The 25,271-nt window shown below is 43.3% G+C and overlaps 2 protein-coding genes and 1 long non-coding RNA gene across 11 annotated transcripts in view; 2 read left to right on the top strand and 1 right to left on the bottom strand.

Annotated features, from left to right (window-relative positions):
- The window catches only part of wwp2 (WW domain containing E3 ubiquitin protein ligase 2), a 186,331-nt gene extending 186,160 nt beyond the window's left edge, over positions 1 to 171 (bottom strand). For all 3 annotated transcript variants that reach the window (XM_061822301.1, XM_061822305.1, XM_061822304.1), the window contains exon 1: positions 34 to 171. In XM_061822301.1, the coding sequence (XP_061678285.1) occupies positions 34 to 96 (63 nt within the window). In that variant the 5' untranslated portion in view covers positions 97 to 171. The remainder of the gene's footprint in view (positions 1 to 33) is intronic.
- LOC133502027 (uncharacterized) lies at positions 81 to 2,786 on the top strand. Its single transcript, XR_009795334.1, has 3 exons — positions 81 to 222; positions 545 to 671; positions 792 to 2,786. It is a non-coding gene; the product is annotated as an uncharacterized LOC133502027 (long non-coding RNA).
- A 5,621-nt stretch (positions 2,787 to 8,407) lies between these two features.
- Positions 8,408 to 25,271, top strand: part of adat1 (adenosine deaminase tRNA specific 1) — a 77,512-nt gene continuing 60,648 nt past the window's right edge. For 5 of the 7 annotated variants that reach the window (XM_061822340.1, XM_061822338.1, XM_061822334.1 and 2 more), the window contains exons 1-2: positions 8,408 to 9,599; positions 11,071 to 11,139. In XM_061822340.1, coding sequence (XP_061678324.1) covers positions 9,458 to 9,599; positions 11,071 to 11,139 — 211 coding nt within the window. In that variant the 5' untranslated portion in view covers positions 8,408 to 9,457. The remainder of the gene's footprint in view (positions 9,600 to 11,070; positions 11,140 to 25,271) is intronic. The other 2 variants (XM_061822335.1, XM_061822337.1) reach the window with 2 other exon arrangements.

The raw sequence follows: 25,271 nt of genomic DNA, 5'->3' as shown, positions 1-25,271 counted from the left end.
TACCTAGTCGATACGCCCGGACAGTTCACTCACAATAGTTTCAAGGCATATAAGTCCCTCGAAGCCTATGAATACGTAGAAAGTGGACACGTGCATCCCGTCCGTGTCTTATTACAACGTAAAGCAGTCGCCGTATTGTCTTTTGATGTCAAGGTCATTCCTTCTCAGCAACGTCGGGACAAACCTCATCAACCATGGACGTGCTTAAAACAAATCTGAGGGGTCTGTATACTGTGCACACTATACGTGTATGGCAGGTTAAGATGGTTTATTTAAAAAAAAATTGACTTAGACAAAAAATCCAAAATATGTTAGAAATGTGGATTGATGTTACCATCTGCAATACCCCTTACCTGACAGGACACACAAATTTTACGACATGTGAAAAGGGATTTAATTGAAATTTTGGATTCATATGTAATTGTATATTTTATAAGCTCTTGTATTTTTTTCATTTTTATTCTTTTTTATATGAATAAACTTGAATATCCCTTTTTTTCTAATGTGATTTAACACCGTTGACTTTTTCATTTGATCATTCCAGTCTAGGTGAAGTATGCAGTCATGTTGCAGCCCTCTTGTTGAAGGTAGATGCAGCTGTCCGTGCTGGTCTTACATCAACAGCATGCAAAAGTGAAGCTTGCAAGTGGAATCCATCATATAGAAAAGAGGTATAAATTTCAACTGAATGTATTTCAGTGTAACGGGAAATGTTTGTAATTGTCGTTGTATGAATGCTGTGTTATCTGAACCAGTTATCTGTGTTTTACAATGATTTGCTTTTATTTCAGATCAATCCAATAACAATCAGTGACATTGATATCATGGGAAGTCGAAAGACTGACATTTCAACAACATCAGCAACAGGGAAAGATCCGCCACCAGACAGGAATACCCTCCAATCATCAGATGTTTGCCCTGTTAGAGGACACCTCCGCATGTTCGTTTAATTTCAGGGAGTCAGAATGTTGGTTATCCAAATACAGGCTGGAGATGATGAACAGTTTCTTCGAAGCTTTTACTTACAGAATATTCTGGGCTCAAATGAGTGACAGACATTGGCTGTAGCAGATCACAAGTGGAAAGATACAGAGGACTTGCAGCATTCTTATACTATCAGAAGGATCCGCATCACAAAAGTATGAAAGGAAAATAAAGAGCATCACAAGAGAATCGCATCATAAAATAAAGAGCATCACAAAATATCTGCATCATAATGACTAAACCAAATCTATCTGGTAATAACAGGCACATTCCTACGTCCTGGTCTCGAGTAAACATTTCAGCAAGATTCACTTAAAGTTAACTGATAAGTTGGCATGCTTCAAACATGAGTTATACACACATGACTAAAAGCAATTTAATAAACAGTGCAGCACACTTCAATCCCACTTTCGGACTCAAAATCGAGTCCGACACCTGAAATAAAGGTACCAGCAGGTGCATTGGGCCTGAAGGGGGAGCAATTCATCCATTCTCAAAGGCAGCAATAATCAATGGCTGACACAGGGATCTTTTCCTCCGGGAAAAGTCGAGCTGGGGCGCAGTCTGCTTCTTCAGGACCTCGGGGTTAGACTACCTGGTCCCAGGTAGATTCACCGGGATTATTCTCCCTGTGTACAGTGAAATCAACCCTTGTAGAATGTCATCAATGGGTGCCAGCCAGCACGAGATGCCGTTTTCCAGTTGTCGTCACGTGGAGGGATCGCTGAGCCTGAGGCGGACCTGGCGGGTCGTGTAGATGATGTGGAACCATGTGACCCCCTTTCTTTCAAGACGTACTGCTGTGGCTGTCTGCTCAGTTACTTGGAAGGGACCTGTCCACCTAGGTTCAGACCATTGTCGTTTAATCACTTTTAACCACACAGATTCGCAAATGTTCCTATCGAGGGGACCGTCTGGTAGTCAAATGGGAGAAATTGAATTGTTAGTTGTCTTGGGCCTGCAACTTCACCCACAACCAGTGGAGCTATGGGTGCAGGAAACGTGTCTGTTAGTATGACACTCGAATGGAGTCTAACCTTCAGAAGAATTTGATGACATTTGAATGTTCATTAATGCCAATGGAAGAGCTTGCAACCAATTGTGTGTGGATGAAGCCAAAGCCCCAGCTATCTTTTCCTCAATGTTCCTGTTCATGTGCTCAACCTAACCCCGCGACCGTGGATGACACACAGAACCAAAATGATGTTTCAAAACCAATGTTTTTTCGACAACATGGAGATATTGTTCCATTGTCTGATCTAATTTTCCTAGGGAATCAGCCCATTGGAATATAATGATTAACCAAATGTTTTACCACTACGCTCGTTGTTTCAGATTTGCAGGGATATGCTTCTGGCCATCCTGAAAAATAATCTACTATAACTAGCAAATACCGGTAACCTGACACTGTTTTAATCATGTCAGTGAAATCCATTGAAATCACCTGACCAGGAGCGTCCACGTCCGGATCGTGTACTCCCTGTGGTGGTTTTGTTGTAGGCATTCTGTTATACCTACTGCAAACGCTGCAGTCCAGTAGTTCATCTTCAACAATTTGTCTCATAAAAGGATGCCACCAGGAGTGGAGTCGTCTCAGTGTTTCATCCACACCGACAAGGCATGTTCCATGGGCTTCACAAATTAGATTTTTCAATCATGTCTGAGATTGAATGGATTTACCCTCTATTCGCCATATGCCATCCTCATGTTTGACACCCGCTTTTGACTTCGACAGAGTCTTCTGGACTTGCCTTTTCCTGCCACAACTGAACTGTTTCTACTGTCACCTGTGGATTGTCACATTCAGACTCACATTTAGTTGGAGTGTTGGTCGGTACCCTGCAACCTTTTTTGCTGCTTGATCTGCTGATTCGTTTCCTGCCGATACAAAATAATTAGTTCGAGAGTGACCTTTGCATTTTATTACTGCTACTGCTAAATTTGAGAATGTCCTCCTGATGTTTAATGTGTGTAGCGGTTGCAGTTTGGAAATTGTTTCACTGCCATTCTTTTAATGCAACATGAACTGTCATGTGTGCGTGTACCGGTTGGAGTTTGGAAATTGTTTCGCTGCCATTCTTTTAATGCAACATGAACTGTCATGTGTGCATACGCTGAATCTGTGTAAATGTTTACTGAGTGGTTTTCTGCTAACCTGCGATCTGCTGTCAATGCCAAAATTTCTCCTCTTTGTGCTGACTGTGAGCCTAAAATTCTTACAGGTTGGACTTATTCATAACCTGTTTCTGTGAGTTGGGTTACTGCAAATCCAGATTGTAGGCCATCGTTGCCCTTGAAGTAACATCTGTCAAGTGGTGTCTATTCATAAGAGTTCAGTGGGGTTCTCCTTCGAGCAGACCTTCAGCCATGTTATATGGGTGTGTTAAAATCGTCTCAATTTTCTTCCGTCTTCTTCCGGTCATGGGCCGGTGATTGTGAAAGCTTGACTTGTGACATACTAGACTGTACTCCGTGATGTTCGCACACTGTTGACTTCCTCCCCATACTGGACTGTACTGCGTGATGTTCGGACACTGTCGACTTACTCCTTCCCCCTTCTGATAAAGGGCAGCAGAAAAACAGCTGACCTTTACAGACACATCAAGATAGAACATACAGCTGTAATCAGGAATTGCAAGAGCTGCAGCAGTGGAAAGAAGAGAGCAAAGAACTGGTTGCTTCAAGACGAGAAGTTTCAGATGGAGCTGCCAGCAAGAGGTCATCCACATACTGCACCAGGAGAACTCCATGAGGCAATTCAACCAGAACAGCAACTGACGAAGATAGATGTTTAGGAGTCCGAGGCAGGCGAATAAAGGAGTAAACAAACACCTTTCCAAGTGAAAGTTAAAAATTGCCTCATTGAGGGATGGAGAGGAATGCAAAAGAAAGCATTAGTCAAGTCAATTCAAGTGATGCGAAACTTTCCAGTGGCTTTTCAATGGGTATGGTGGCCATCCAGAAGTGGTGCTCCAAAACAGAAGTTAGCAAAAATGTGTTAGATTGAATCCAATAAGCATCAAGTGATGAGGAATAGAGCAATTGAGAGTGAAATGAATTAATTTTGCCATTCTGTGGCCTGTGTGCATGCCAGGACAAACGAACCAAGATCCTTCGCTGTGTGCTCAGGCGAAACCACCAAGGAGACATGTGGGTGACAAGGAGGCATAGAAGGATCCGGAGGATCCGCCATCATATAGCATTCTAAACCATTTTAGTTGTTCAAGAGTCAAGAATACAGAAAAGGCAACACCTGGATTGCCCGCAAACAAATCACCCAGGTTCAATTCCCATATGTTGTTATCAATGTCCTGAAATCTTCGCTATAGATCTCTTCCCCTGATCTGTCATAGTACAGAGTGGAATGCATAGAGGTACCATATCATAAGATCAGAGGTTACGGACCCTAGGTGACGAGAGAGTCCAAAAGTGCTCAGCCTCGAGTCAACCACTGGAGTCAATATCCACTCTTGCCCAATAGATGTCGGCAGTGGCGCATATGCCACAGGGCGTTGTTCAACAAGCAGAAACTGGGAGGCGGCACCGGAGGCAGAACAGCAGTAGGTGTTACCATCCGGAAATTCCAGGATAAGTCCATCAGGCCTGCATTTGATGAGAGGGCACGTGGCGGTGAGGAGATCTCTCCCCAAAAGATTAACTGGACAGTAAGGTGCAAACACAAAAAAGTCTGAAAAACATTGAACAGTCACTGGAGTTGCAGGGCAGTTTCTTCACCTTTGAATCCAACAAGTGAGATGGTTTTCCTGGTAAGAGGTATCCAGTGGCAGGGCTGTGATAGTAGAATGCCGAGCTCCTGTGTCAACCATAAATGATAAAGTGAATCCTCCTACCGTCAGGATCATCAAAGGCTCCTGCAGGCCTAAACGTGAATTCAGGGCACCATCATTGCGGAAACTGTCCACCAGAGGGCGGAAGATACTGTTGGTTTTGCACTGAGGGATATCCTTGTTGTTGCTGCAGAACCTGCTGGTGCTGTGTAAGATGTCCTCTCTCTCGGGATTGGTTGTAACCTCGTCTATTGAAGCACATGTCATGGCCACCCGGGGGCGCACCTTGACGTATGAATGAACCTGCTTGATGCATCATGCATTTGGAACCGACAGAGGGAGATGAGATCACAGCATGAATGGGTTCTTCCTGATTTTTCAGATATTGCAACTGCAGCATAGCAAGTTGTGTTTCTGTAGTTTGGTGTTTGTCTACCTTAGATTCTTTCTCTTTAGCATGTCTCCTCAAATGAGGTTTAAGATGTGACAACCAATGGTCAACCTCAGCACCGGGAAGGTCCGGATTGGCCTCCATGGCCTGGGCCACAGACTTGGGAATGCCCTTTAAAATGGCTGCTCGGAACACTTGCGAATGCTAGGCGGAGGCCGTTTAGGCGTGTCCTGTTTTCAGAGTATAATCAGTGAGGGCTCGGTCAACAAAAGCCGTGGCCTCCTCAACTGCTTTGGAAGCAAACATCTGAAATGACACACGAGGGAGGGGAAACAAAGCATAACGCTGTAGACAAGGTCAAATAATTTTCCCGCGTAAGAGCCTGCTGATCGGGGAGAGAAGAAAAACCTGAATTTCGCATCAGAATATTCAACTGGGAAAGTGGACATGATTGTGCAAGAAGGATATCACCTGCTGTTAACATTTGTCCCCTAACCACTCTCTGCACTGCTTGAAGCCAATTGATACCACCAGATTGCATAGGTGGAAGTTTCTGCATCAGCACACTCACATCAGTGGGAGAGAAAGTTAAAACATCGCAGAGCCTGTAAGATTTGGGAACAAGTCACAGACCGATGAGGAGGAGAAGCCGAACTTCTGGAAGATTCCTTCGGTCAAGAACAGAGTCAGGGTGGGCACCTGAAAAATGACACTTTAATTCTGTTACTTGGTTCTGTAACTAATCAATGTACAACGTTTTTTCCACGTCCCCACTCGAAGGGCCTCTCCCAGCGTAGACAGCAAATTCCTGTTCTCTTCCGTCACGCTGCTTCTTGTTCAGTGCGGAGGGCATGTTTCTGTTCATGTTTCGCTTTGTCTTCATGTTCAGTGGTGATTCTCTCAAGTGGAACCTCTTGATGTCTATTTAATTGCGCCTTATACATTCCTAGCTGATTCGAACGTGTGAATGGGTCGACTCTCAAATCTGCAACTTTGTCCAATTTTCCTTTTAATTCCCTAATGGCAGCAGTCACTCCAGCAGCCAGAGTTACCGCAACCATATTCATGTTTAATGTTTGTTGTGAGCGAGTGATAGACGTTTGATCGTCTACATCTACTTCAAGTCGACCCGCAGTTACATTCAACATTGGAGCCTGAAATTCACCTAAAGCTTTCCTGACTCCATGGTAAGATGACGGTACAAATGGGTTCTTTGGAGCCAACGCCGAAAGATGTTTCACCTCCAAGTAAGGAGGTGGTGCGGAGGGCATTTTGGGTGTTGATGCTACCAGACCAACACTCTTCATTAATGCCACAAAACACGCAGTTGAAGACTTTGGAGGAAACCATCCATTCTCACAGTTTTTCCTCATCCATTCTTTCAATTGTTCTTTCTCATTCTCTCGTTCAGAATGGTTTGGTATTTGCCGCAAATCGAACCATTCACTTTCCCTATCAAACTCTCCATGCATTTTGGTTAAGATCATCTTTTATCAAAAGTGCTCCAACCACTTTATTTTCTCAAAAGTACTCGAATCGTAATTTAGCAAAAGCACTTTAACTTTTTTTCTTCTCAAAAGTACTTAAAATCTCATTTTATTTGAGGAATTCCAGTTTCTAGGATTCTTGAAAGAACGAAAGAACCTCTCCTAAAATAAAATTATAATTGCGCATTTCATTGTTTATCCGGGTTATTCTCAACTTCTGTTCATCCGGGTTATTCTTCTCAACTTCTTTTTATAGTGCACACTTCGTCCTTTGATTTCGAATGAGGAATTCTAGTCTCTAGGATTCTCCGAAAAGAACAAGACAACCTCTCGGTTCAGAAAGTTTTGGACTGGCTTCAACCTACTGGTTTGTCCGCCAGTCAGGGGATTTACAACCTTTTTGTGTCGGCACAACCTCCGATCACAGGGCACATCTAAACCCTTTTTAGAGTGGTACGCCGACACAGCCTACGGCTTTTCACCCATTTAGGTGGGACGCGACGGTGTCCTGCCAGGGCCTCTAACCCAGGACTATACCACCCACAATTTCCCCTAACTATACTAAGCTATAATTTCACACTGTCACAAATTCAAACGTGACACGGACCACAACACCAGTTAACAAACAGAAGACCACTTTTGGAGGATAAATGTCCTCTCACCTTGTCAATTGTTGGCCGGCCGATGTTCTGTCTGTCAACAAACACCTCACTCCGAAATCATGTTGGGATCACCAATTGACCCCTCCGTACAGGGCACTTAACCATGCCTCCTGAAGTTACGTCACCCCACGTGTGCTAACCTCAGACAATTAGCAAAAATGGCGGCGCAGGAAGAAAAGACTAGAGCAAAATTGTCCGATTGACCAGCTGATTTCTCACTCACATTCTTAGCGAATACTGAAATATCGTTGAAAAGCAGACAGGAGGGCTTCAAGTATTTCAGCGAGGGGTATTTCAATGGTATTTCCATGCATATCGACGGAGAAACCATTGATATTAGCGCGAGATATTTCCGGAGTCAGAGGAAGACCGAGAAGCCACATAATATAATATAACCCAAAGACGAATTCGTCATTGACAGTTTCCTATTTTCGTGTTACATATCACACTTGTGTGCAGAATCTGTATGTGTATCTGTATAGTCGTTTGTGAACCGCCGTATGAAGGAAAAGAAGGCGAGGCTTGATTTACGAGTTGTTTCTCTCGTTTTCTTTGTGTAACATCACACGCTCCCCTCAATAATTATTCTTGAATTAGTGCCAAACCTACGTAAGTCCCGACCGAGTACGACAATCACTACTTTAGTGTCCTCAAACATCCTTCCTTCAGTCTTGGTGTCTCGGTGCACGTCCAAGGCTTTTAGGACTGATAGTCCGGTTTAGCTTAGCTTGGTAGCCGCCGAACAGAGACACGTTTGTGCAGTCAGATCATCGCAAAATATCGCTCAATACAGATCAAGTGTGTCAATCATTCACACGTAGCTATGTTATGCAAGCGAAGAACTGCTAATTCATTTATATGAGACATGTATTGAAAATCAAATATAGGCCATACCTTCGTGCAAACAAAGTCCGGTTTAGCTTAGCTCGGGAGCGCCGAACAGAGACACGTTTGTGCAGTCAGATCATCGCAAAATATCGCTCAACACAGATCAAGTGTGTCAATCATTCACACGGAGCTATGTTATGCAAGCGAAGAACTGCTAATTCATTTATATGAGACATGTTTTCAAAATCAAATATAGGACTTACCTTCGTGCAAACATATCTGTTCCGGTTGATTTTAGATGGATTCAGTTGATCATACAATCTTCCACAAAGTTTGATCCATCGAAGACATTTTTCGTACTTGGTCTTCGGTTTTGGAAAGGCTACGAATTGAACTCCACCAACTAGCCTTTCAGGATACCTGTTGTCACTATTACAAAGTCCGTGACTACACCTCTTAACCATATCTATTGTTAAAGAACCCAAATACGCGATAAAACGCTAACAAAAGCTATGCTGGACCATGAAACATTGTCTGAGGGAACAGCGGACCCCAAAAAGGGGCGTGGTTTATGCAGATCTCTGGCCTCTGATTAGTCAGCGACGCGGATGTCGCAATTTCTACAGAGGGGTCAATTATCTTGGGCAGAAGGCGGGGTACACCCTGAACTCGGTACCACCCAATCCCAGGGCACATTGAAACAAAGAAGCATTCACACGCACCATCACATCTGAATGATTTATGGTTTCCAATTAATGCGTGTTTTTGGGATGTGGGAGGAAACCGGAGGGCCCAGAGAAAACCCACGCAGCCATGGGAAGAACATGGAAACTCCATCCAGGCTGGGTCGGGATTTGAACCCCAGTCCTCAGAACTCTGAGGCCAACTCCCTACAGCTGCCCCACTGTGCCTCCCACAAATAAATCATTCATTTTATTGGCCACTTATCCGCACAAGGGTCATGGGAGAGGCAGGAGGCAGGGTACACCCTGAACTGGTTGCCAGCCAATTGCAGGGCACGCAGAGACAAACAGTCATACTCATAATCACGTCAATCATATCAGATTGCTATGATACTTTTTTCTGGTGGAATTTAGTGGAATCATCTCACTGTCAGTTGGTAAAGCTTTCTTGAAAATAATAAAACATTTGATGTTTTATTGGGAAAATTTGAACTTCCCCTGAACCGGAAAGTAAACTGTGGATCCTGAATATTGAGCGGAAGTAAGGTCATGAAATCAATTTTTATAACCTATTTTCAGAGCAGTGTGTCACCTAACCCAATTATCATTTAACGTGAAACTCAACTCGTAGACCATGGTGACTGCCGATGAAATTGCAAAGTTGTGTTACGAGCGTTTCAACGAGCTTCCACGAAGAGGGAAGCCCGAGCCGGGCAGAGAATGGACCCCGTTAGCCGCGGTGGTGAAAATCACCCAATGTGCAAATTTAGGCACAGGTTAGTGTGTGATCTTTTCCATATCCTTCTCGATGTTTCATCATGTTTTAATGAAAAACATAGGTCTCCTGAATAACACCCTATTACTCCCCAAATGAAATAATGGGTCCACACCACGTCATTTAAAAAAAATAATTCTCTCACGTACTTCCGCTCTCTTGAAATGGAACGTTTACATTTTCCATAAAAACATCACAGAAGCTGCTTAGAGAAATAAATTATTTTACAATATCACGAAGTGGAGGAAAAGAAACCCTTAGAGTTCCATGATTATTTTATCTACTGTGACTTGGCTGTTTCGAAACCTGCGTTGCAATTATTAAGAATGTTCCTGCCTATCTGACCTAACTTGAATTTTTGGATTCAAGCAAATAAATCATCCACCCATCCATCCATGTTCTTACCCGCTTATCCTCACAAGGGCCACAGGGAGTGCTGGAGCCTATCCCAGCTGTCAACGGGCAGGAGGCAGGGTCCACTCTGATCTGGTTGCCAGACAATCGCAGGACACATCGAGACAAAGACCCGCACTCACAATCCCACCTACCGGCAATTTAGAGTATCCAAATAATGTTACATGTTTTAGGGATGTGGGAAGAAACCAGAGTGCACGGAGAAAACCCATGTAGGCACGGGAGAACATGCAAACTAAACACAGGCAGTTCCGGCATTGGACCTGTTACTCAGAACTGTGAGGCCAACACTTTCCAGCTGATCCACTGTTCCGCCGCACAGAAATTATCCATTCATCCATTTTTTTAGCCGGTTATCCTCACGAGGGTCGCAGAAGTGCTGGAGCCTATCCTAGCTGTTAACGGGCAAAAGACAAACAGCTGCACTCACAATCACATCGAGGAGCAATTTAAAGTATCCAATTAATGTTGCATGTTTTTGGGATGTTGGCGGAAACAGGAGTGCCCGGAAAAAAACCCATGCGGCACAGGGAGAACATGTAAACTCCACACAGGCAGGTCCGGGATTGAACCCGGAACTTCAGAACTGTGAAGCCAACGCTTTCCAGCTGAGACAGCGCGCCGCTGCAAATAAATGAGTTGGCAGTAATTTTAAATTTGTTTAAATAGCAGCAATTTCTAGTGTTATAAGTTGAAAAAAAAACCCATTCTTTTCTGTAATGTAAGGCAGTTTTTGTGAGCATGGCATGGTTATTGCTGTAGCAATAAATGCATTTTGGAGATATACTGTATGCAAACATAAACATTAGATGGACGGAGATGGAAATACACGGTAAAATATGAAGTGAAGGACTGTTTTAAGTATATTTGTACCTTTGACTTTTTTCCATTCTTGAGATCAAGCAAAAAAAGAAGTATTATATGTGATTTCGGGTCTCCATAGGTTTCACTATTAAAAAATGATCTCATTTCTTTTTCCTTTTAAACTTCTTATTTGTATATTTACAGTTATTTTACACCCACGATTCATTTAATCACCCCTCACCTTTATTTCTCAGTTGAAAAAGAAGTTGTTTCCCTCGGAAGTGGAACAAAGTGTATTGGACAGACTGCCATGAGTCCCAAAGGTGTGTGATCTTATTTTATTCTCATTAATGAATAATAAATAATATAATAAATAACAAAATGATAGATTTATTCACTTTTAATTATCTTTTTTTGCTTATCAGGTGATCAATTTTGTTGTCATAATTTGCTCCAAAAAGTAGATACATTAATTGCTGTATGTACAGTGAAGAAAATAAGTTTTTGAACACCCTGCTATATTGCAAGTTCTCCCACAGCTCCATAAAGACACCTGTCCACCCCATACAATCAGTAAGAGTCGAACTTTTAACATGGTCAAGACCAAAGAGCTGTCCAAAGACACCATAGACAAAATTGTCCAACTCCACACAGCTGGAAAAGGCGACTGAGAAATTGCCAAGCAGCTTGGTGGGAAAAAAAGGTCCACTGTTGGGCAATCATTAGAAAATGGAAGAAGCTAAACATGACGCTCAATCTCAATCGGAGTGGAGTCCCATGCAAGATATCACCTTGATGATCCTTAGAAAGGTGAGGAATTAGCCCAGGACTACACGGCAGGACTTGGTCAATGACCTGAAAAAAAAGCTGAGACAACAGTTTCCAAGGTGACTGTTGGTAATACACTAAGACGTCATGGTTTGAAATCCTGCATGGCACAGAAGGTTCCCCTGCTTAAACCAGCACATGTCAAGGCCCATATTAAGTTTGCCAATGACCATTTAGATGATACAGAGGAGTCATGGGAGAAAGTTTTGTGGTCACATGAGACCAAAATGCAACTTTTGGTCATAATTCCACAAACTGTGTTTGGAGGAAGATGAATGATGAGTTCCATCCCAAGAACACCATCCCGACTGTGAACCATGGGGGAGGTAGCATCATACTTTGGGGGTGTTTTTCTGCACATGGGACAGGCTGTCTGCACGGTATGAAGGAGGGGATGACCGCGGCTATGTATTGTGAGATTTTAGGGAACAACCTCTTTCCTTCAGTCAGAGCATTGAAGATGATTTGTGGCTGGGTCTTTCAACATGACAATGACCGAAGCACACAGCCAGGAAAATCAAGGAGTGGCTCTGTAAGAAGCATATCAAGATTCTGGTGTGGCCTAGCCAGTCTCCAAACTTAAACCCAAGAGAAAATCTTTGGGAGTCGCTGAAACTCCGTGTTTCTCACCGACAGCCCAGAAACCTGTCTGATCAAGAGAAGATCTGTGTGGAGGAGTGGACCAAAATCCCTCCTGCGGTGTGTGCAAACTTGGTGGACAACTACATGAAACGTTTGACATCTGTAATTACAAAGGCAACTGTACCTAAGATTAACATTGATTTTCTCAATACTTATTTATTCACACACACACAAAATTATACGTTGTGATTTCTGAATTTTTCTTTTTAGATTATCTCTCTCGCAGTGGACATGCACCTACGATGAAAATTTCAGCCCCCTCTATGATTTCTCAGTGGAAGAACTTGCAATATCGCGGGGTGTTTAAATACTTATTTTCTTCACTGTACTGACTGCCATCAAATAGAAGACCATTCATTTTTTGCTTAATTTGTTGATATGTCTTACTGTCAAAATAGGTGAACAAAGATACTTTTTTGCAAATTCAGTGTTCCCTCGCTACAACGCCGCTCACGTTACATGACCTTGCTATTACAGATATTTTTCTGTGTGTGTAATTATTTCCAGTGTTGCATTTTATTTATTTTTTTCCCCTGCATATTAATGTGAATTGTGTTCTGTGTCCCGATTCACAAAAGAACCCCCACATCGTGTTCTGCATTCCGATTGGCTCGGGGCTTTTGACCATTGCCAACCACCCTCAGTCCCCGACCGTACCTGCAGTGGCTAGCCAACAGGCCCCACGGCATTTCAGTGCACCTGCACAACGCGTTTTGGCTTTGTAGAAAGGCGGGACACATTGTGCCGCAGTAGGGCAGCCAATCGCAGCAAATTACAGAGGTTGCGAACAGGTGCCCAGTCATGAGGGAGGGAAAAAAATCTTTTCAAACATGAAAGCCCACATGAAACCCATGCTGGTCTCTAAGGCAAGCAGAGATAGTGAAGGGCAGGGACCCTTCGTCTGATTGTCTGTGCACATGAACGTGCACACTTTTGAAATTGCGCGTTCAAGTGCACGAAGCAAAGTTTTTTTAACAGTGAGCTGATAGCTGCAGTCACAGAAAATTGAGTGTCATTTATGGAATTACAGTGAAAAAAAAAAGTATTTGAACACCCTGCTATATTGCAAGTTCTCCCACATAGAAATCATGGAGGGGTCTGAAGGTGCATGTCCACTATGAGACAGATAATCTAAAAAGAAAAATCCAGAAATCACATTGTATGATTTTTTTAAATGATTTATTTGAGTAATACAGCTGTAAATAAGTATTTGAACACCTGAGAAAAACAATGTTACTATTGAGTACAGGAGCCTTTGTTTCCAATTAGAGGTCAAACGTTTCCTGTAGTTGTTCACCAGGTTTGCACACACTGCAGGAGGGATTTTTGGCCTACTCCTCCACACAGATCTTCTCTAGATCAGACAGGTTTCTGGGCTGTCGCTGAGTAGCACGGAGTTTCAGCTCCTCCCAAAGATTTTCTATTAGGTTTAGGTCTGGAGACTGGCTTGGCCATGCCAGAACCTTGATATGCTTCTTACAGAGCCACTCCTTGTTTTTCCTGGCTGTGTGCTTTGGGTCATTGTCATGTTGAAAGACCCAGCCACAACCCATCTACAATGCTCTGACTGAGGGAGAGGTTGTGCCCCAAAATCCACAATACATGGCAGCCGTCATCCTCTCCTTAATACAGTGAAGTTGTTCTGTCCCATGTGCAGAAAAACACCCCTAAAGCACGATGCTTCCACCCCATGCTTCACAGGAGGGATGGTGTTCTTGGGATGGAACTCATCATTTGTCTTCCTCTAAACACGGCTTGTGGAATTATGAGTAAAAAGTTCCATTTTGGTCTCATTTGACCACAAAACTATCTCCCATGACTCCTCTACATCGTCCAAATGATCATTGGCAAACTTAAGACAGGCCTTGACATGTGCTGGTTTAAGCAGGGGAACCTTCCGTGCCATGCATGATTTCAAACCATGACGTCTTCGTATATTACCAACAGTCACCTTGGAAACGGTGGTCACAGCTCTTTTCAGGTCATTGACCAGGTCCTGACATGTAGTCCTGGGCTGATTCCTCACCTTTCTAGGGATCAGTGAGACCCCACGAGTTGATGTCTTGCATGGAGCTCCACTCCGATTGAGATTGACCGTCATGTTTCTTCCATTTTCTCATGATTGCTCCAACAGGAGACCTTTTTTCACCAAGCTGCTTGGCAATTTCTCCGTAGCCCTTTCTAGCCATGGGGGGTTGTATAATATCTTGGACATCTCTTTGATTTTGGCCATATTACAAGTTTGACTCTTACTGATTGTATGGGGTGGACAGGTCTCTTTATGCAGCTAACGACCTCACACAGGTGCATCTTATTCAGGATAATACATGGAGTGGAGGTGGACTTTTAAAGGTGGACTAACAGGTCTTTGAGGGTCAGAATTCTAGCTGATAGACAGGTGTTCAAATACTTATTTGCGGCTGTATCACACAAATAAATCGTTAAAAAAATCATACATTGTGATATCTGGATTTTTCTTTTTAGATTATCTCTCTCACAGTGGACATGCACCTGCAATGAAAATTTCAGACCCCTCCATAATTTCTGAGTGGGAGGACTTACAATATAGCAGGGTGTTCAAATACTTATTTTCTTCACTGTTGTTCCAAAGCTTAATGCCACCACGATGATGAAGAAATATTTTTGATTGAAGCCTGATGAACGCAGCAATCCTGTTCACTCCAATAACATGAAAGTCAAATTTGTCACCAATCACAACCAAGGTGTTTTCTTAAAACTTAAAACCTCAATGTGACAAAATCTATTTTAGACACAATCGTCCCACCCAATTTCTTTTGTTGGGAACAAAATACACGGTGAGACATTTCTCTTTTCACGTTAGCTAGCAATTATGGAACCCTTTGCCCAATAATGCAAATACGAATGTGACAACGCCCAGTACATGATGCAAGTGTACTCATATTACATGAAGTACCTTGCCATGGAAAAATATTTCCCATCTTCCTGATTTCTTTTTTATCTATATCTATCACAGACAAAGGTTTAAAGTAGACAATCAATTGATAAGGAATTATTTTTAAAAATCACAAATGAATAAAGTTGTGGAAAGGATGCAGTCTTCCAGCAGCAGTAAGAGCAGTTAGAATGTCCATGATACTGATAGTTCAGTTCAATTACCATTGTGAAAAGGTTGTCTAGACAGGGAGTGTATGCAGTGAAAAGTGACTGAATATCTAATATTAATTGGCCTAGCAGGATATGACAAACTCGAGGTAGAAAATTGGGTGTACGTTGTAAGTCAGCTGTTTAACAATTTAATTGCAAGATGAAATAAGGTGTTGGAATGCATGCTAGTTTTGGTGTGCATTGTTCGGTAGTGAATACTCGAGCGAAGGAGCTGGAAGAGCTGGTGCCTAGAATTTGGGTGGTCCGATAGTATACTGCCTGCTCTTGTCCCTGTTCAGGTGGCTTGGAATTCCTCAAGGGTGGGTAGGGTGGTGCCAACAATACGTTCAGCAGTTTTGATTGTTCGTTGTAATTAGAGTTTGTCCTTTTTTGTGGGAGCACCAAACCAGATGTGATGGAGGTACACAGGACTGATTCGATGACAGCTGTTTAGAACTGTCTCAGAAGCTCTGCTAGTAGGCTGTGCTTACTCAGAAACCACAAGAAGTACATAGCTTTCTGTTTTTTTTTTTTTTTTTTGAGGATGGAGTTGATGGTTGTCTTCCACTTCAGTTCCTGTAACAGTGTTATTCCAAGGAATTTGAAGATCTTCGCGGCTGACACAATACAGTTGGACAGCGTGAGGGGAAGCTGAGGTGAAGGGTGCCTCGTGAAGTCCACAATCATCTGTAGAGTCTTTAGTCGGTTCAGCTTCAGGTTGTGTTGGCCCCACCAAAGCTCCAGTCTCTTCACTTCCTGTCGATATGCAGATGACTGATGTCCTTTGCAAACTTCAGGAGTTTGACAGCTGGGTATTTTGAGGTGGAATTATTTACGTAGACTGAGAAGAGCAGAGGGAAGAGGACACAACCTTGGGGTGGCCCATTGCTGATGATGTGTGTGGATGAGGTGGTGTCCCCCAGCCTCATCTGCTGTGTCCTCCCCCTTAGGAAGTTGTAGATCCACTGGCAAATTCCAGGCGAGACGCTGACCTGGAGAAGCTTGGAGAAGAGTTCGGAGATGGTGTTAAACGCAAAGCTGAAGTCCAATAGCAGGATCCTCACATAGGTTCTCACGCCGTTGAGGTGTTCGAGGATGTCGTTCAAAACCATGTTGACTGCCTCATCTGCAGACCTGTTAGCTCGGTAGGAAAACTGCAATGGGTCCAACACGTGACGTTCAACGGATTTCATGACCACAGATATCAAGGGAACAAGGCAGTAGTCATTTAGACCCGAGATTGCAGGTTTCTTGTGAACCGGGATGATGGTTGGGTGTTTAAAACTTGGTACTTCACATAATTTCTTGAGACCTGCTGAAGATCTTTGTGAAGACTGCAGCAAGTTGGTCTGTGCAGACTTTGAGGCAGCATGAAGTCATAAGGTCTGGGCCTGCCGCTTTGTGAATGCATCTGCTGTTTAAAAATGCACCTCATACGTACCAGATTGATTTGGAGTCGTGAGCGCTGTTGGAGGACGCTTTTTCCTCCGTGTGTTCATTTAATTTCGGGTATTGAGAATGTTGGTTATCCAAATACAGGCTGGAGATGATGAACAGTTTCTTCGAAGCTTTTACTTACAGAATATTCCGGGCACAAAAGAGTTACATACAATTGCTGTTGCAGATCACAAGTGCGAAGATACAGAGGACTTGCAGCATTCTTATACTATCCGAAGGGTCTGCATCACAAAAGTATGAAAGTAAAGTAAAGAGAATCACAAGAGAATCGCATCATAAAATAAAGAGCATCACAATATATCTGCATCATAATGACTAAACCAATTCTAGCTGGTAATAACTGGCACATTCTTACGTCCTGGTCTCTAGTAAACATTTTAGCAAGGTTCACTTAAGGTTAAGTGATTAAGTTAGCATGCTTCAAACACGAGTTATACAGTCATGACTAAATAGGAGCAGAAGACACACTTCAATCCCCCTTTCAGACTCGAAAGAATCCGACACCTGAAGTAAATAAAATTAAATAAAGGTACCAGCGGCATCATCGTTTGGCAGGGGCTGGTGCATTGGGCATGGAGGAGGAGCAATTCATCCATTCTGAATGGCGGCAGTAATCAATCGCTGACACAGGGATCTTTTCCTCTGGGATGAGTCGAGCTGGGGCGCAGTCTGCTTCTTCAGGACCATGGGGTTAGACTACTAGGTCCCAGGTAGATTCACCAGGATTATTCTGGGCGTGTATCGTGAAATCAACGCTTGTTGAATGATGTCATCAATGGGCTGGCACTAGAGACACGGTTTTCCATTTGTCGTCAGGTGGAGGGATCACTGAGCCTGAGGCAGACCTGGCGGGTCGTGTAGAGAAGATGTGGAACCACGTGTCCACCTTTCCCTCAAGACGTACTGCTGTGGCTGTCCACTCAGTAACTTGGAAGGGACCTGCCCACCTAGGTTCCGACCATCATTGTCGTTTAATCACTTTTAACCACACAAATTCGGAAATATTCATTTCGAGGGGACCATCTGGCAGTCTTTCTGTTAAATGGGGGAAATTGATGGTTAGTTGTCTGAGCCTGGGAGGTGGGCCTGGGACGTCACTCGTAGCCAGTGGAGCTGTTGGTGCAGGAAACGGTCTGTTAGTATGACTCGAACGGAGTCCCAACCTTTAGAAGACTTTAATGACATTTGAATTTTCATTAATGCCAATGGAAGAGCTTGCAACCAATTCAGTGTGGATGAAGCTAAAGCCTTAGCTATCTTTTCGTTAATGTTCCTGTTCGTGCGCTCAACCTGATCTTGCGATTGTGGATGATACACAGACCCAAAATAATGTTTTAAACCTAGCATTTTTTCTACAGCCCGGAGATGTTTTTTGAAATGAGTTCCATTGTCTGATCTAATTTGTCGAAGGAACGCATGCGTTGGAATGTAATGATTAACCAAATGTTTTACCAATACGCTCGCTTTTTCAGATATGCAGGGATATGGTTCTGGCCAGGTGAGAGAGAATGCTAAGAAAGTTGCGGAAATGAAAGCGAGAGCAAGGATGATGAGGATGGGATGTGCGTTAAATTGTCCCGTTTGGCTGTCAAGGAAAAGAGTGTTGGTCTGGTACCATCAACACCCAAAGTGCCCTCTGCGCCATCTCCTTACTTGTAGGAGAAACGTCATTCGGCATTGTCTCCAAATAAACCATGTGTACCGTCACCTTACCATGGAGTCAGGAAAGCTTTGGATGAATTTCAGGCTCCAGTGTTGAATGTAACTCCGGGTCGGAAGTAGATGTAGACGATCAAACATCTCTCACTTGTTCACAACAAACATCAAACATGAATACGGTTGCGGTAACTCTGGCTGCTGGAGTCAACACCGCCATTAGGGAATCAAAAGGAATATTGGACAAAGTTGCAGATTTGAGAGCCGACCTATTCACACGTTCGAATCAGCTAGGAATGTACAAGGCGCAATTAAATAGACACCAAGACGTTCCACAAAATATTAGAGATCAACTTGAGAGAATAACCACTAAACATGAAGACAAAGCGAACGCTCAAGTGGAAGAGCAGAAAGGTGCTTTCCGCGCTGAACAAGAAACAGCCCGACGGAAGAGAAAACAGGAATTTGCTGTCTACGCTAGTAGAGGCCCTTTGAGTGGGGAAGTGGAAAACAAGTTGTACATTGATAAGTTACAGAACAAAGAGTACAGAATAAAAGTGTCATTTTTCAGGTGCCCACCCTGACTCTGTTCTTGACCGAAGGAATCTTGCAGAAGTCCGGCTTCTCCTCCTCATCGGCCTGTGACTCGTTCCCAAATCTTACAGGCTCTGCCATGTTTTAACTTTCTCTCCCACCGATGTGAGTGTGCTGATGCAGAAACTTCCACCTATACAATCTGGTGGTATCAATTGGGTTCAAGCAGTCGAGAGAGCGGTTACGGGACAAATGTTAACAGCGGGTGATAAACGTGTCCTTCTTGCACAATCATGTCCGCTTTCAAAGTTGAATATTCTGATGCGAAATTCAAATTTTTCTTCTCTCCCCGATCAGCAGGCTCTTACGTGGCAAAATTATTTGACCATGTCTACAGCATTAGATGCTTTGTTTCCCCTCCCTGAGTGTGTCATTTCAGATCGGATGTTTGCTCCCAAAGCAGTTGAGGAGTCCTGGGCTTTTGTTGACCGAGCCCTCACTGATTATACTCTGAAAACTGGACAGGCCTCTACGCTCGCCGCCTTGAATTCGCAAGTGTTCCGAGCAGCCATTTTGAAAGGTGTTCCCAAGTCTGTGGCGCAGGCCATGGAGGCCAATCCGGGCCTTTCCGGTGCTGAGGTCGACCAGTGGTTGTCACATCTAAAGTGTCATTTCAGGAGACATGCTAAATAAAAAAACTACTCTAAGGGAGACAAACACAAAAGTATAGAAACACAACTTGCTATGCTGCAGTTTCAAAATCTGAAAAAGCAGGAAGAAGTTGCTTTTGCTGTGATCTCATCTCCTTCTGTCGGTTCCGAGTGCATGATGCATCAAGCAGGTTCATTCATCGGTCAATGTGCGCCCACTGGTGGCCTGGTCATTGGGCCCGCATTTGCAGACAGCGACCGGATGGAGAGGCAGATGCAGAGGCCAACAACCTGCACGTGGCTATAATCGACGAAGTTACAAGCAATCCCGAGCGAGAGGACATAATTACACAGCACCAGCAGATAGTGCAGCAGCAACAAGGATGGAGCCCTGAATTCACATGCTTAGGCCTCCAGGAGCCTTTGATGATCCTGACGGTAGGACGATCAAGCCCTGCCACCTGATACCTCTCTGACCAGAAAAAGCATCTCACTTGTTGAATTCAAGGGTGAAGAAACTGCCCTGCAATTGACAACTCCAGTGACTGTTCAATGTTTTTCACAGACTTTTTTGCATTCTTTTGTGTTTGCACCTAACTGTCCAGTCAGTCTTTTGGCCAGAGATCTCCTCATCGCCACGTGCCCTCTCATCAGATGTCGCCCTGATGGACTTATCCTGGAATTTCCGCATGGTAACACCTACAGTACTGTTGCTCTGCCGCCTCTGCCCAGTTTCCGCTTGTTGAACAACGCCCTGTGGAATGAACCACTGCCGACAATTATTGGGCAAGAGTGGATATTGACTCCAGTGGTTGGCTCAAGGCTGGGCACTTTTGGACTCTCTGGTCACCTTGGGTCCGTAACCTCAGATCTTATGATATGGTAACTGATTGTATGCATTGCACTCTGTACTATGACAGATCAGGGGAAGAGATCTATAGCGAGGCATTTCAGGACATTGATAACAACATATGGAAATTGAACATGGGTGATTTGTTTGCGGGCAAACCAGGTATCACCTTTTCAGTGTTCTTGACTCCTGAACAACTCAAATGGTATATGATGGCGGATCCTCTGGATCCTTCTATGCCTGCCTGTCCTCCACATGTCTCCTTGATGGTTTCGCCTCACCACACAGCGAAGGATCTTGGTCCGTTTGTCCTGGCATGCACACACGCCACAGATTGGCAACATTCATTTCTCTCTCAATTGCTCGATCCCTCATCACTTGATGCTTATTGGATTCAGTCTAACACATTTTTGCTAACTTCTGTTTTGGAGCACCACTTCTGGATGGACACCATAAATTTTGAAAAGACACTGCGAGCAATTAATGCGGCCATTCTAACTCCCACTTTGCCAGTCCTGAACCCTCCCCGACATTGTCCCAAATTACATCAGCCCACATTCATTTCACTTGCATTGACTTGGCTGTTGCTTTCTTTTGCATTCCTCTCCATCCCTTTTTCCTTTCACTTGGAAAGGTGTTTTACTCCTTTATTCGCCTGCCTCAAGGTTTTGTCCTTTCCCCCGGACTCCTAAACAACTGTCTTCGTCAGTTGGTGTTCTGGTTGAATTGCCTCATGGAGTTCTCCTGGTGCAGTATGTGGATGACCTCTTGCTGGCAGCTCCATCTGAAACTTCTCGTCTTGGAGCAACCAGTTCTTTGCTCTCTTCTTTCCACTGGTGCAGCTCTTGCGATTCCTGATTACAGCCGTATGTTCTATCTTGATGTGTCTGTTAAGGTTTATCAGAAGGGGGAGGTAGAAAGTCGACAGTGTGGGAACATCACACAGGACAGTCCAGTACGTCACAAGTCAAGCTTTCACCATGAACTTTCATGAAGGAGTAAACATGGCTGAAGGGGATATTCTCTTTATTCATGAAGGAGTAAACATGGCTAAAGGTCTGCTCGAAGGAGAACCGCACTGAACTCTATGAATAAACACCGCTTGACAACCTGGACTTGATTCTTTTCACGGATGGATGTTGCTTCAAGGGCAACGATGGACTGCAATCTGGATTTAGAGTAACCCAACCAACAGAAACAGGTTTTGAACAAGTCCAAGCTGTAAGAATTTCAGCCTCACAGTCAGCACAAAGAGCAGAAATTTTGGCATTGACACCAGCTCTCAGGTTAGCAGAAAAACAGTCAGTAAACATTTACACAGATTCAGCGTATGCAGACATGAGTTCATGTTGCATGAAAAGAATGGCAGTGAAACAATTTCCAAACTGCAACCAGTACACCCGTTAAACATCAGGACGGGATTCTCAAATTGCAAGATGCTTTACTGCTCCCAACAGCGGTAGCACTAATAACATGCAAAGGTCACTCTCGAACTAATGATTTTATAATGGCAGGAAACGAATTAGCAGATCGAGCAGCAAAAAAGACTGCAGGGTACCAACCAACACTCCAACGAAATGTAAGTGAGTCTGAATATGACAATCAACTGGAGGTGAGAGTAGAAACAGTTAAGATGTAGCAGGAAAAAGCAGGTTCGGAAGAAAGGAGTGTGTGGAAGTCAAAAGGGGGTGTCAAAGATGAGGATGGCATATGTTGAAAAGAGGGTAAATGGATTCCATCTCAGACACAATTAAAAAATCTAATTTCTGAAGCCCATCTGAGATGACTCCACTCCTGGTGGCATCCTTTTATGAGACAAATTGTTGAAGGTGAACTGGAGGAGTGCAGGGTTTGCAGTAGGTATAACAATATGCCTAAAACAAAACCACCGCAGGGAGTACACAATCCAGACGTGGACGCTCCTGGACAGGTGATTTCAATGGATTTCACTCACATGATCAAAACAGTGTCAGGTTCCAATTTTAGAGACGCCGCTCTTTTAACACAAGCTTTTTCCGTTTCTCTCAATAATGCCACCAAACATGCAGTTGAAGACATTCGAGGAAACCATCCATTTTCCTCATCCATTCTTTTAATTGTTCTTTCTCATTCTCTCGGTTTTTTTTCAGGCAGCTTTGATGCCTTGATGACAAAATATGCCACATATGGCATAAGAAGTATATACAAAAGAAAACAAATCCTCATTAAATTCATATTACACAAATAAATGACAAAACACAAACACATCACATGCATTCCTGACTTGTTCACTAAGCACTACTTGTTCGGAATGGTTTGGTATTTGCCGCAAATCGAACCATTCAGTTTCCCTATCAAACTCTCCCTGCATTTTGGTTTGGATCATCTTTTATCAAAAGTACTCGAACCTCTTTATTTTCTCAAAAGTACTCGATACCACTCAAACAAAAGTACTCAAACCTTAATTTAGCAAAAGCACTCAAACTTTTTTTTTCTTCAAAAGTACTCTTAAAATATTATTTTATTTGAGGAATTCTAGTTTCTCGGATTCTTGAAAGAACGAAACAACGTCTCCTGAAATAAAATTGCAATTGTGCATTTCACTGTTCATCCGGGTTGTTCTTCTCAACTTATTTTTATTGTGTACACTTTGTCCTTTGATTTCAAATGAGGAATTTTGGTCTCTCGGATTCTCCGAAAAGAATGAGACAACCTCTCAGTTCAGAAAGTTTTGGACTGGCTTCAACCTACTGGTCTGTCTGCCAGTCACGGGATTTACAACCGCTTTGTGTCAGCACAACCTCCGAACACAGGGCACTTCTAAACCCTTTTTAGAGTGGTACTCCCACACACTGTTGGGCTTTTCAACCATTTCGGTGGGACGCGACGGTTTCCCACCTGAGCCTCTAACCCAGGACTATACCACCCACAATTTCCCCTACTGTTCAACCAGCCCGAAACTATAATTTCACACTGTCACAATTTCAAACAAGACACGGACCTCAACACCAGTGAACAAACAGATGATCACTTATGGAGGATAAATGTCCTCTCACCTTGTCGATTGTTGGCCGGCCAATGTTGTGTTTGTCAACCAACAACTCAGTCCGAAATCACGTCAGGGTCACCAATTGTTGGAGGACGCTTTTTCCTCCACGTGTTCGTGAGAATGTTTGTTATCCAAATACAGGGTGGAGACGATGAACAGTTTCTTCGAAGCTTTTACTTACAGAACTTTCCAGACACAGATGCGTTCCAGACAATGGCTGAAGCAGATCACAAGTGCGAAGATACAGAGGACTTGCACTATTCATATACTATCAGAAGGGTCCGCATCACAAAAGTATGAAAGGAAAATAAAGAGCATCACAAGAGAATCGCATCATAAAATAAACAGCATCACAAGAGAATCGCATCATCATGACTAAACCAATTCTAGCTAGTAATAACTGCCACATTCCTACTTCCTCGTCTCGTAAACATTTTTGCAAGGTTCACTTAAGGTTAACTGATCAGTTGTCATGCTTCAAACACGAGTTATACAGTCATGACTAAATATGGCCAGAAGACACACTTCAGTGCCAAATTGATTTTCCAGGTTTAGTGCATAATCCCTCTTTGCAATGTTAATTTCTTTAGTCAGATGGTTTTAACTGCGATTGTACAGGGCTGTATCTACCACTACGATATGCGTTCTCTTTAGCTTTGCAGATTTTTCTCAATTTGCCAGTAAACCATGACTTGTTATTGAAAATGTTAAAAGCTTTTGTTGGTAGACACACCTACTCACAGAAACTGACATATGCAGCAACAGTATCCGTGTATTCTTCAAGGAAGCTTGCTGAATTTTCAAAGACACTCCAGTTTGTGCAGTCAAACAATGTTTGAGGTTCTAATTTCACCATGTTGGTCCATTTTTTCGCTGATTTTACTTCCGGTTTTGCGCACTTCAGTTCTTGCATGTATGAAAGTATTAAATAGATGAAGCAGTGATCATGAAGAGTCTTGGGCCGTGCAGAGAATGACACTTATTGTGGTACAGCAGTGGTACAGAGTGTTATTTTCCCTTGTTGGACAGTCTATGGTCTGTCTGTATTTAGGGAGTTTGTTGTTGAGTTTCGTTAAAAGTTTGTGAAAATTTATTAGAATAATGAAGGGTGAGTCTGTATGTTTTTCCTCAATCTCGTTTTTGTGTTCAGAGAGTGTGAGCAGTGCTGCATTTATATTAGCTTGAGGCAGAATGAAGACCCCGAAAAAGATGAAATAAGCATACTCATGCGACGAGTAAAAAGGCTTACAATTCAACAGCGACTCCAAAAGCGGACTGCAATGTGTAGTGAGCTATGTGACGCCTGTCCTCCCATTTCTCATTGAAATAGAAGCTCATCCCATCGCCTTTTGTTTTCCCCGCCAGCTCCGTGATGTTATCCACCTGATGAATCTGGAAGCCGCTAGTGCTATAGCTCCACTGGGAATGCCGTTCACACAACTAAGTCTCGGTGAACCAGATAGCAACAGAACGTTCGAAGTCTTTGGTGGTCCTTATCAAAAGATGAAGCTCGTCTATTTTGTTGGGAAGGGAGCATAGACACTCCGCAGGCATGTGGAAGCACAGCGAGAACAATTACTAATGTGTACAGTTGACAGGTTTTGTGAGGGCGACTGGAGAGGAGTTGTGTTTAAGAGCGGACATGTGAATTATGAGTGCTTAAAGGGGCTTGTTCTCGCCACC

Source organism: Syngnathoides biaculeatus, chromosome 6 (assembly GCF_019802595.1).
Source record: "Syngnathoides biaculeatus isolate LvHL_M chromosome 6, ASM1980259v1, whole genome shotgun sequence".
Classification (NCBI taxonomy): domain Eukaryota; kingdom Metazoa; phylum Chordata; class Actinopteri; order Syngnathiformes; family Syngnathidae; genus Syngnathoides; species Syngnathoides biaculeatus.
The sequence above is the reverse complement of the archived record's forward strand: the minus strand, read 5'-3'. Positions and strand labels throughout refer to the sequence as shown.